Raw genomic sequence first — 13,451 nt, 5'->3', positions numbered from 1 at the left:
AATTTGTCATGTTTCTTCTACTGAAGACGGGCACCTGCCAGTTTGCAGCCAGCCACAGCATACACTGAAATCCACTAAGGCTTGGCAAGTCTGCCTACCAGGAAATTTTTCCACTGGAGCTACTATTAAAGTACTTGAACAGAGAAGAGAGAGACAAAATATCAGGTTGTCAACACAACCATTCAAAGCAGAGACACTTTTGGGACACAGCAAACAAACCAAAATGCAAGCTGTTAAGCCACAAAAGGGACTGGAAGTTTTCCAGTTAAACACCCATCTGGCTGGGTCTGCCTGAAGTTCTCACTTTAGATTAGTCCATTTTCCTAGCATTTTTAATGGCATTCTTGCATCAGCTGGAAAAGGGAAATCATGGGTTCTGGTAAGAGAATTACTGGGAAGAATCCTTATTTTCTTGCTTCTTTTGTGGAACACTTTTAGAATACATACTTTTAGCACTTTCTCCATTTTCCTCAAAACTGTTAAATATGCCTGTGTCTTGAGGTATTTAAACCAACTTAAAACCACTTCGCACTTAACTGACCTCCACAAACTTTTGCTCCTATTAAGCCTCAAAGAAATAAGTGCATTCAAGTAAAGCTTCAATACAAGCGCTTTCAGTGGCAGAGACACTTGAAAACTCATCTGCAACCAGAGAGTTCTGCCACATACCTGAGGCTGCTCCAACAAAAAGCTGCTAGCACAGCTGGGTTGGGCTCCATCATGCAGTTTCAACTTTGGACAATGCTTCACATATAGAGTCCAGCCTAGGAAAAGGCTTGTGCAGAACACAGTGTGCATTACCCATCGCCAGCTCTAGCCCAGGCCAGAGGGCTTGCTCCCTCATGCTGAGAGGCTGAGGAAGTACTTTCCCTACAGCTCTAGATCTGGACTCTGCAATGCCATGTCAAGCTCAGACTTCACCACCAGAGATAGCCTTCTATGGCTGTAGAAAGTCAGGGCAGCACCCATGTGCTACCCTTGGTCTGCAGAGCAAGTAGAAGAGGAAAACAACCAACCAACCCACCCACAGTCCTCTCCTCACTCTAATCTAGGGGTAGCAAAGAATGTAATCACAGAATCCCAAGGGTTGGAAGGGACCTCAAAACATCATCTAGTGCAACCCGCCCTGCAAGAGCAGGGTAACCTAGAGTACATCACACAGGAACTTGTCCAGGCGGGCCTTGAATATCTCCAATGTAGGAGACTCCACAACCCCCCTGGGCAACCTGTTCCAGTGCTCTGTCACTCTCATAGTAAAGAAATTTTTCCTGATGTTCACATGGAACCTCCTATGCTCCAGTTCACACCCATTGCCCCTTGTCCTATCACTGGACATCACTGAAAAAAAACTAGCTCCATCATCCTGACACTCACCCTTTACATATTTGTAAACATTGATGAGGTCACCCCTCAGTCTCCTCTTCTCCAAGCTAAAGAGACCCAGCTCCCTCAGCCTCTCCTCATAAGGGAGATGTTCCACTCCCTTAATCATCTTTGTGGCTCTGCGCTGGACTCTTTCAAGCAATTCCCTGTCCTTCTTGAACTGGGGGGCCCAGAACTGGACACAATAATCCAGATGCAGCCTCACCGAGGCTGAGTAGAGGGGGAGGAGAACCTCTCTTGACCTACTAACCACACTCTTTCTAATGCACCCTAGGATGCCATTGGCCTTCTTGGCCACAAGGGCACATTGCTGGCTCATGGTCATCCTCCTATCCACCAGGACCCCCAGGTCCCTTTCCCCTTCACTACTGTCCAGCAGCTCAGCCCCCAACCTGTACTGGTACATGGGCTTGTTCTTCCCCAGATGCAAGACTCTACACTTGCCCTTGTTGAATTTCATCAAGTTCCTCTCCGCCCAACTCTCCAGCCTGTCCAGGTCTCGCTGAATGGCAACACAGCCCTCTGGTGTGTCAGCCACTCCTCCCAGTTTAGTATCATCAGCAAACTTGCTGAGGGTACACTCAGTGCCCTCATCCAGGTCGTTGATGAAAATATTAAACAGCACTGGTCCCAGCACTGACCCCTGAGGGACTCCATTAGTCACAGACCTTCAAGAACAGCCCAGAAGCAGGCAGCGCTGCAAGATCCCAGCATTTCCTCAAAGACAACAGCACTGGCTGCATCAGCCTGCTCCAGCAAGAGTAATGACTTTTTTCCCCTCCTCCCTTGAGAGCTGCAGCACTGGGGAATATGCTCCTTCCTCCCCTACACAGTCATCCTTTAAAAAAAGAGTAATTTGTATAACAATGTTATAACTGTACAGAGTATTTTGGAAGTGCCACTTTCTTCCTGGTTTGCTCTGCAGTTTCTCCTATGCTTCATACGTGCGACATTCACTAAAACTGGAGTTGTTACTCCTGGTTAATAAATCATTAAAATCCCCAAATTCAATGACAATGGCAAAAGACATAAAAGAAATAAAAAACTCCAGCAGAAATAAAATGAAACTAGAGCCACCAAGGTTTTGAGTCACAGTCTCAAAACAAACAAATCTTTCAGAAGTTCTGTTCCTCTCCAAATTAACATACACTCATAAAAAACAGTTGTGGAAAGTAGAGTCACATAGGCTTCACAGTCTTGAAATGTGAATAACATACAAATATTGAAGGTATTTATCAGGGATGTTTACCTTCTGAAATAAGCTTCATCATCATAAGCAAAGCAAATAGTTTCTACACAGAAGTTTGCATGATTTGCAAGGTCACTGAAAACCCTTGGAGGAGAATACATGTTAAAGGACTCCAAGTATCGCAAGGCGGACATAATGAGGTATGACTATATGAAGTACCAGAGGAGTTCAGCTCTGCAGAAAACAAAAGTTGAAAGCAACTTCAGAGAAAAAACAGAACATAAATAAACAGGCCTTCAGATTATTTACACAGGTAACAACTGTTTTTTTCTAGTGAAAGTGACTGGGACAGTGTCACTGAGCCTTTTGCGATAGCACTGGACCCAGGAATGATGGCAGTGTTCGGAACTGACCAAATTGCACTCTCAAGGAGATCTGGAAGAATTCCCAGTTCTTCACACCAACCACCTGGCAAAAATTTCTCATTTCCAACTGTGATTTGGAAGATGAGGTTACGTTCAGGAGGCAAACAGTTTCTTCCCCACAGATGCCACATGTCACTTCCACTGATGGCATGAGCTGCAAGGAGCAAGTGACAGGATGCAGCACACAGCCAAAAACCCAGCTTTCACCATCACACCACGTTATTGCCACCACATGGAAGCAGAACCAGTTGTCAGCACACATGCTTTCAGATTAAAGTCCACCCATTTTCATATTGATCACCCACAAATATTCCTGGAGGAAAGCTGAGAAACCTTATCTTAGATACTGCATTGAAAGGCTGTAATAAACCAACGAAACTCAAAATTATGGCACACATCTCTCATGCTTCCCCTCAGAGATATTTTTCTAGAGAGAAAAAGCACTCCTATCACACTTTTAAAAGTGTGTGTACCTGTAAAAACCATATTGAAGGTGGAGCAGTGGAAGTAGGAGCTTTAATCTTATGGGCGTGCCTCTATGATGGAGTTATACGAAGCACTTTGCTATCATGTCAGCATAACTGGATAACTTTATCCCAAGCACGAGCAGCCCCACTTCAGAATCACAAATGAAATCCTGCAGCGGTACAACTGTTCCTTTCCTCTTGCTACCTTAGTGTCTCTTCCTTGTTCGCACCCAGGACCTTCTGTGCTTTGGTGAAACAACTGACAATTGGCACTCTTGCATGTCACAGAACACAATTCTGTTTGCAGCATTTAAGTAAATGGGAAGGTGTTGGAGAACTTTCAACTCTTGTAATTATTTAATCTGCATCTCCACACTTCATGGGACTGCAGGTTTCAGTCTATAGTCCCTAGAAACCAGGAAGATTGCACTGAAAGCAGCATTACACCTGTATCGGGCAGGTATTGTGCAAAGGGAAGATCAGACAAAACTCCCTGCAAGAGCTGCGGATAACTATTCTATGAAGACATCACTGAAAAGCTGTCCTCATCAATGAAAGCACCAGTTGCTTACTCACCCAGAGCACACTCTCTGCAAGAGACACCCACTGATGCCATCAGCAAGTCCCACAGCAACACACTTTATTACAGTACGGGAGAAATACAGGGCCAGATTTTTACAAGGTTCCTAAATCAAAATATACATTTCTTGCGGAATTTGAAAGAGTGCTGATTCCCACTGACTTCAATTGAGTCAGTCTGTAGGAAATCTTTAAGCTCCATGTTGCATCTGAATGCATCCAAAAGGTTGTGAGTAAAGGTGGACACAATTTTGAAGAGAATGTAATCCTGGCATGCCGTTGTTATTAGCCGATCAGCAGTTCTTCATAACTGAAGGATTATATCTGCTCCAGTCAAGGCATAAATTTGGTCTCGGAGGGAAAAAGAAAAAAAGTAACATACACTAAAAAGAAGCAGCCTGTGCCTGCATGTCAAGCTCAGCCTGAGGTTCATTTTCTCTTGGAATACAAACAATTACAAGCTTCTTACAGAAATCCACCCATCAGTGATTATCAGAATATTCCCCAATTGTCAAAACAGATTCTGCTGTCATCTATCACAAAAACACCATGCTGTACAAGATGACTTCCCTGACTGCTTCATATGTCTTTCTCATTCTAACAAATGCTGTACTTCTCTGCGTGTATCCGTATCACTGAATATGAACTCCCTGAGAAGCCATACAAAATAAGTGATAGGAGACCAGTATGGACAGTGGATGTTCCGGCACAATCTAGAGCAGGGAACCTGCAATGAGAGATGGGAATCCCAGCAATAACTTCCATTTTATTATCCACAAATGTGCAAAATCCCTAAAATTTTTGCACCACTGAACTTATTCTTAATTATTTTCTCTGGGTATAACATACAAATACAATTTGCAGGTTAACTATGCATGCAAATACAGCAATTCTAAATTGTGACTGTTCCAAAGGGCTGGGGGAAAAAAGGAACAAGCTTTAAATGATCAGCACTACAGAATACCCTTAAAACTCAGGCTTTCTCTACTGAGAGACAAAAGAAAATGAACTGCCATAAAACTGAAGATTTCAGTAGCTTAACTTGATTTTACATAAAATCATAACAGACATGAAAATTTACTGTGGATAATGGTGCTCAATTATGCACCACTATGCTTTTTCTATTTTTCCCTTGATCCTCTAGGCTTTAACACAGTTTGTTTCATTTTGTTGTCACATACCACATTTACAACCTTTTGTATTTTGTTTCTTTGCTTTAGAAAGCAACTGAAAAGAGAAGTCAAATTCTTATCATAGTTGCGGCAAATTCAGGAGTCATTTCTGTATGACACATCCTGTTCGGAGCTACAGAAATACAAACTGCAGAAAAAAAAAAAAAACATCAGTCACAGGCTTTCTTCTGCATCACTCTCAAAAGGCACTTATCTAGCTCCATTCAGCCTTTACTCCACTGAGGAATATACTTTCATGATGTCTACTCAAACAGTAGCCTCATGATGAGTTTTACATCTTTACGGTATTTTAAGATACCCTAATAATTTCATAACCTGCCTTTCTCCCACAGTATTTGAAAACTAGTTCTAACACCCTGTCCTGGGTTCAGCAGTAGCAGCCATTTTTCTCCTTCTTAGTAGCCGGTGCAGTGCTGTGGTTTTGACTTTCAGCCTGGGAACAATGCTGGTAACGGATGGTTTTAGTTGTCGCTAAGTAATGTTTACTCTGACCAAGGACTTTGTGAGTCTTATAGTCTGCCAAGGAGGAGGGGAAGTCAGGAGGAAGCAGAGACAGGACACCTGGCCCAAACTAACCAAAGAGGTATTCCATACCACAGCACGTCATGCCCAATATATAAACTGGGGGGAGTTACCCAAAAGGCCCAGATCACTGCTCAAGTTGAGCTGGGTATCGGTCGGCAAATGGTGAGCAACTGTATTCTCTTCTCTTGTAATTTCCCTTACCATTATTATTATTGCTGGTAACAGTAGTGGGTTTGTTATACCTTAGTTACTGGTCTGTTCTTATCTCAACGGGTGAGAGTTAGTTACACTCTTTCAATGCTCCTCCCCATCCCTCTGGATGGGGGGAAAGTGGGTGGGGGGAAGTGAGCCAGCTGCTGCATGGTCCTGAGTTACTAGCTGGGCTTAAACGAAGACACACCCTGATGCTCTTAGCAGAGGAGGTAGTATTTCAAAAGCCTGCAATTTCCAACAATCCAATGAAAGCCTGGATGTGGACTGTCTATCCAGGTGTCTCACCAATATCACTGGGATATTTAGTAAACTAGTACTGCAAGATCATTTATTATTTACATTACAGAAATGGCTGGAAATTCACACTAGTATCATGCATCTGTGCTGAGGGCACAGCTAGATGCTGTGCGAGCCTTTCATCTCAGGGAGAGACCTGAAGAAGAAACACTCAGGTGTTTCAGAATGAAATATTATTTTATGTTGAAGATGTGCCAAGTATGTGTTTTAGGTTTCTAATGATGCCTTTTATTAGAGTCCCCGATGAATATCCAGAGTCAAAAGGAGGTTTATAGCCCACCCCATTTAAATGTTACAATATGTAACACGTTCAGACACAAAGACTTGGTACTTACGTACTTCACTTCCCTGACATGTATGATATCTTGAGAGTATGGCTCTCATCATCAACTCTATTCTGCACACCATCTGTATTACTAAACTACATGGTCTTGCTCCGACTCATCATTTGCAACAAGTGCTGCTGAAATGCAACTCGAGTTATACCGATATAACTGATATAAATATTTTTTTTAGTAGATGCCTTTGACTCTGAAATTGGACAAGAATAACGCATCAGGATAATTTCTGCTGTCTTAGGGAGAATTATCATTTGGAACAGGGATTCTCTAGTCACAATGCTATAAAAACAGTAGTGGTGATTCAGCAGCACCTGGAGAAGTGGGGGTTGGGAGCACCAAAAACGTAAAATAACTGATGGATGCAAGCACTGCATAATCACAGAAAGCATATGCAGCATTTCAAGTGTCTGACAAAACTGTGAGTGAAATGAAAAAAATTATAATCTGGAAGTACAGAGAAAAAGAGGTGAAGCACACCTAATCATTCTGAGATACAACATGGAGTAGAATAAAGCTTGCAGTTACTCTCTGTCTCTGGAAGTGACATTTTACTCCTAAAAACAGTTAATACGGTAGGAAGCATGCTGCTTTTCTTTTTTTTTTTCCTTCCCCCCCCCCTTTTTTTTTTACCATAATTGCTAGAATCAAGAACATTAGTTTTGAAAGAACATCACCTCTTTTGGGTTTAAGAGGAGAACCTGCATTAGCATGTCAGAGTCACAGAACTTCCAGGTAACTTACATAAAGGCATATATCACTTCAAAAAACAATTTAGCATCATAGAATTTAGCGTATAAATTTAACACAAAAGGAAGAAACTGCAAGAATGCATTTGAGCCCTGGTACTGCTTTACTGCATTTCTGTATGCCTGTAAATGTATATAAATGCACCATTCACAAACGTTCTTTTAAGTCTGCAAAAACAATTTAGGTGTGGAGCTAAGTTCACTTCCAAGCTAAGTTCACTTTCACACAAGTGACTGTACTGTTTTTTCCAAAGATTTTGTCCCTTTATATGCCAAGACTCTCCTCAAGCACATTCTACAGTATGTTTCTAAGCCCAGTAAGCTGACACTGCCAATTTCCAGCCCATGCCTGCATGAATTCTAAAAGCAATGATGCTGAATTCCAGAAACAAACAAACTAAACCTATTTTACTATCTCTCATTTGATGAACTCCATTTTAGTCAATCATTGCTGTTCTGGGGAATTATCTCACTGGCCCCACACAACAGCGTTAGTATAAAATACTCTATGGGTCGCTAATTTATGAAACTTGAGCATAAGAAGCTGAAGACAATTAAATTCCCCAATATAAGACAACATTAAAGTTACAAGGAGATATTTGTATGACTTAATATGCTTAGCTTGAAAACCATCCTAACACAAGTGACTGTGCAGATGAGAAAACCCAGATCCTCCTCAGTCACTGTGTAACCTCTCTCATCTTCCATCAGTCAGTCCTTCTGAGATCGTTCACAAAAGTCAGAAGGCTTGACTTTGTGCTTCTGACAAAATTGCCATTCTTCCAAAAATTTAATTTTACATCTTTGCAAGATGAAAATATTCTGCAGCTTAATCCTGTAAGGCAGACAAGCAGGAGGAACACACACCTGAAGAGAATAAACTAAGGAGTCTTCTATCCATGAACTATGAGACAACGCAAGTTTCTCCAAGAAAGGATTTAAGTTACTTCAGAATAAGGCAAATTTCCAATGAAGTTTCTCTCTTACTACTTAAGGTGTATCTCCCCCAAGCATGAGATCAGCAACTTCTTCAAGAAGAAAAAAGCACAGCTTTCACCTTTACAGTACTGTACTCTGCAGATCATTCCAATACCCTCTTTATTAGTTAGCCTGGTTTTAACACTTGCACACCACCTGTCTTGCTAGTCAACTGAACACTCACCCCTAATTTACCCTGCCCTTTAAAATCAATACAATTTAAAAGTAAAATGCCAGATTACAAGATAAATAAGGCATTTATTAAATTGACAAAAAACTGATTAATCCTAAAAAGCTTGTGTGAAGAAATTACCTTGACATAGAGCACCTCCCTCCCATGAAGAGTTGACGCCAATTATTGATTCCTGCTTTTCTTTCTTTTTATGGTAATTTTTCCTTTTTTATTTATTAAATACACTCTGTTCAGCTAGTCCTTGATGCATTTGTGTAATACAAAATGTGTAAAAGATCTGCACATCCTAATTCGAACTGCCTAAAAAAGATGGGAAAGAAAATTAAAAATGCTTACCCAAGCAAAAGAAACTCTAAGTACTCAGCACTCATTTATGGCTCAGTTTTCAAAAGGAAATGAGCAATTTAAAAAAAAAAAAAAAAGGAAAAAAGTCAAATCAACAAGACAGGCAGATCTGTTCATTATAATGTAGAGAAAATATCATTTAATTACAATATGAATGGTTAGTAACCATGACTATCTACTACACTGTAGAAAGGCTTCCCTGCTAGTTGTTGGCATGTCTTTAATTGCCTGACTCTTTAAATATCCCTGAATTGTTGAGAAATTAAGCCTAATTTAAGAGAGACCTACAGCAACTTAATACAACTGGGGCAAAAACAAGCTAACAACACCACCATAACTCTAAGTATCCTCTTTGTGAAGCAAAAAAAAGCCCTTGAGACAGTGGATCAAACCCACATACATTGAGTTTTGCAATGAGTTGGGCTAGATTTTCCCCTCTTCACTTTATTACCTTTTTAAGTGGAGGAAAAGGTGATAAATGTCTGACAAAAATAGATGTTTAAACACTTTTTCAATGGTTTCTAGGGTTGATTTGACACTTGCTTCTCAAGAAGCAATTTTTTTTTCTCTGAAATCAAGCAGAATTCAAACCATGCAAGCAAAAATACTAGAATAGGCTCATTCATAATATTTGATGCTTAAATAGTCCAGTTATACATAGCCAAGACCTACCCACTAGTCATATGCACTGCTAATTATGTCTCCACATTTAAGGACCATCGGTTGACTGAAGCTGGCAGATTATTAGTAGGCTAATCTACATTTAGAGCAGGTGATGAGTATTTACACCTGAGATTAGATTTTATTTAATGCTCCTTGAAGCTCTCTTTGAAGCGGTGAAAGGCATGAAGTGAACCTACATCAGAGGTCAGCAAGAGTTCACAGTACTTACACAAAGCAGAAACAAGGTATTAAAATGGGAAGGCTTGATGACTGACATGTTATACTGTAACTCTTCCCCCCCACACCAAATCATAGTTGATTTATATGCATTATGAGAGTTGAGGTTTAATTCATTCAGTTATAAACTTTATTTTCTGAACCTTCATGAAATCACATCATTCCTGACTCTTGTAACTTAGTTGGTCTTTACAATAAGTCTAGTAAGACTTAGTATCTTGAATATGACAAATTAACTATCACCTAATTTGAAATTACTTTTACTGACTTCTTTTTTGACATTCAGTCATGCTTGTACTATTTTTCCACACTACTTTTTAATAAATAATGTAGTGTGCAGACATTTTTTAAAAAATATTACTAATATCCTCTTTGATCACTGAAAGCAAAACAGCAAGAGAGAGAGCAAGAAAGGTAATAGGAAAGGAGTCCAGGTCACCTACAAATGTACTGCCCTACCCCTTGTTAAAGCAGTTAAAAAGTAAAAATAATGAATCTGTGCAAAAAACCCAGAAAATAATGAATCAGTTTCACCCTCCATGACCTTTCTGGTTTTCTTCCATCTTCATTCTTCAGCTTACACAGCTTCTACTCTTTAAATGCAACAGGATTAAATAAAATGCAACAGGAATAAAGAAACAAGTATGAAAACCTCACAGTTTCTAGACCTACATTCAGCATTAGAGCCAGCAGCACAATGCAGTTTCAGGACTGCAGCTGGTTTATGACTCCTCAGATCAAACAGTACAAAGTGGAGCAGACACAAACTTCTACGTCCTGCTCCGTTTAAGTCCAGAGGCTGAATATGATGAACCCTCTTAGTTCTTGACATGTTTATGGGCTTTGCTACTAAAGCAGAATAGCAAAGTATTTTTCCTGTTTTGCAACATTTGGATTACATTCCCACAGCTAAACACTACTGAAAGAAAAAGTAATGTTTTCACGTTTACACAGTTTGCTCAAAAGCCATTGAAATAAGCAAATGATATTACATAAGTGTGCAGTTATGTAGCACTATATGCCAGACACCTACTGCCAGAATGAAAAGGGGCCCACTTCAAGTCAAATCTCCCATTACAAGAAAAGCCTCCATGAACTGCCGAGACTCCGCCTATAGCACAGCTCAGAGTCTAAAAATTAACCGACCTAAGAGGCACAAAAACATCACGGATAATTCAACTCTGTGGCCTCACTACGCAACAGCTTCCACAACAGAACCAACAGACTCTCAGGTTTCACCCGCCCTGGAATGAAAAGGTGTCAGGGTGCCTGAAATCTGAAGTAGTTCTCCACTTGTGGAGAGTATAGGATCCATACAGAAGCTCTGTGGCCTTCCACCTGTGAAGACGGCTCCTCTGACTTCCAAGAATACTACCTCAAATGACACAGCTCTGCTACAGGCACAAGAAATAGGTTGTGACTGCATGCTTCAGAATCACCCGCCTCACTGAACTGAAAGCTGCATTCCACAAAGCAAACCTTGAAGAGTTTCAGGGAGATGACACCCATATGCATGTCCCTGCCCAACAGTCTTCTGTGGAAACTGGCTACAATATCACCAGCGTTGAGGTTTTTTTATTTGTTTGTTTTCTTTCTCTTCCCTTCTCCCCAGGAGAGGAGGAAACTACAAGATCAGTCAAAACTTTTTAGATGCTTTTTCTTGCATCTGTTTCACATACACAAAACCCACACCACACAATAACCTTAGAATTATAGGTCAGGTCAACTTCCTGCTTTTGATTTAAGGCAAAAAGACACTAATTCAGTACTATGACTTTAGCTGTAAGAAGTCTTTCCAAATCTAGTAAGAAGGCTTTTTTTTTTATGTTCCATGTTCATACCATGTATCTGCCGATAACATAAAAAAAGACAGGGAAGTTTTTTGTTACAATTTTTAAAAATGGGGTCAAGCAAAACATAACACAGAACCTTGGGTCACACCACACCTTCAGATGGAGCTATGACAGTTCTACAGCAGAGAAGCTTGCAAACCGGGGTGAGAGGATGCAGTAGGGGGGCGATTTCTGTGAACTAACCGGATTGGTGAGTGTAGCTCTTCGTTCAAGCCAATCCATCATAAACGTTTTATGCAACCAGTACCAGAGGCATAAACTTCCAAGTACAAACACACGGAGCGCCCCAGACACTGTCAGAACCAAGAAACTGTCGAGCTACAGCTGGTGCCAGATCTGCATTTCAAAGCTCCCGGGGCCTCGCAGCTCCTGCCTGTTTCAGGCAAAGCTCAGCGTGTTGTGGTAAAAACTCGCAACCCTGCGCTCTGCTGGGAGACTGGGAGAAAGAAAGCTAGGTCATGTTTAACCCACGGGTAAAAATCAAGCGCTGACAAGTGCTGATTCACAGCGCGCTTGCTGACGGAGCGCTTCTCCTCCAAAACATATCAGCGGAGGGGACAAAACCAGGCTCTGACTCACTTTTACCTGTTCACGGAACCGCCGTGGCCGCCGGAGGGTGTCACCGAGGCGGGACGGTGGCAGGGGCACCTCGGGTCTCGGCCCCCGGAGGACTGGGCGGCCGCCGCTGACCCCTCAGCGGGGAAAGCACCGCGCCTGCTCCCGCCGCCCCGCGGTGAACTCCGGGTGGCTGGGGCCCCAACTCTCACGGCAGCGATCAACCCCGGCAGGTCGCTCTCACCTGCGTTGTAGAAGCGGTCCAGCACGGCCGTCTCGCCGAAGTCGAGCTTGCCGAAGTGCAGGGTCTCCAGCGTGGCGCCCACAGCCTCGCATGCCTCTCGCAGGCTCTGTAAGGCGCCGCTCTCTGCCGCCAGCAGCGGCCCCTGGCTCGCCTCGTTGATCACGTAGGTGACGGCAGTCCGCCGACCGACACCCTTGGCCCGCGTCGAGATGCCCGACCCGGCGGTGCCATCCTCAGTCCAGTCGGGCAAGAGGCTGCGGGCGCCAGCGTCGGCTCCCTGCGCCCGCCGGCCCAGCGGTTCCTCGCTGGTGGGGCTGGGCACCGGCAAGCTGATGACCCCCTCGCTGCTGTCACTCATCCCGGCGCAGGAGACGCCGCCGCCGCGGCGCGTCCCAAGGTCTGTGGCGGTGGCCAGGGTTAGGCGGATGCCATACTGTGCCGCCCGCCCCGGAACGGTCCCGCCGAGCTGTTAAAGACAGCGAGAGGCGGCCGGACTGAAGCGAGAGGCCCCCTTGGGCGGTAACGAGGGCTGCCGGAGGCGGGGAGACGAGCTCAGCCTCCCTCGGTGTGTGCCGCCGGCACCATGCCGCGCCGCTCCCGACCCCCCGCAACCTACAGGGGCTGCCCGGCGAGCCGACCGCCGGCAGCCCAGCCTCCTTCCCCCGCCTCCCCCAGGACCTCGTTCTTCCTCCGGCCGCTCCGCTCTCCGGGGCGAGATTACTCGACCGCAGGGAAGAACCACTTGTGCGACCGCTCTTGGGCGCCCCAGCTTTTGCCAAGCGGCAGCAGCGAAACCACTGGCTGCGCGGGCTGAGGCGGCCCCAGGGCCGGACGCCTCCCTCCGGCCCCGCCTCCGGGCAGAAATACCTCTCCCCCCTCCTTCCCGCATAACGTACGCCGCATATCGAGTGGGAGCTCTCCGGGAGGAGGGGGGGGAGCGGCGCCGCGTCCCCACGGGACTTTTCGGCTCCCTGGGCGCCCCTGTGAGGTGACAGCCATTGGAGAGGGCCGAGGGTGCCTGGAAG

At 43.8% G+C, this 13,451-nt stretch overlaps 1 protein-coding gene across 2 annotated transcripts in view; it reads right to left on the bottom strand.

Moving 5' to 3' along the window:
* MAP3K5 (mitogen-activated protein kinase kinase kinase 5) overlaps positions 1 to 12,852 on the bottom strand; it is a 102,058-nt gene extending 89,206 nt beyond the window's left edge. For both annotated transcript variants that reach the window (XM_057407663.1, XM_057407671.1), the window contains exon 1: positions 12,427 to 12,852. In XM_057407663.1, the coding sequence (XP_057263646.1) occupies positions 12,427 to 12,784 (358 nt within the window). In that variant the 5' untranslated portion in view covers positions 12,785 to 12,852. The remainder of the gene's footprint in view (positions 1 to 12,426) is intronic.
* Positions 12,853 to 13,451: the final 599 nt, after the last annotated feature.

The sequence above is a fragment of the Pezoporus wallicus genome, unplaced genomic scaffold (genome assembly GCF_028554395.1).
Source record: "Pezoporus wallicus isolate ANWC-B61680 ecotype Strahan unplaced genomic scaffold, APGP_CSIRO_Pwel_v1 contig_3817, whole genome shotgun sequence".
Classification (NCBI taxonomy): domain Eukaryota; kingdom Metazoa; phylum Chordata; class Aves; order Psittaciformes; family Psittacidae; genus Pezoporus; species Pezoporus wallicus.
The sequence above is the reverse complement of the archived record's forward strand: the minus strand, read 5'-3'. Positions and strand labels throughout refer to the sequence as shown.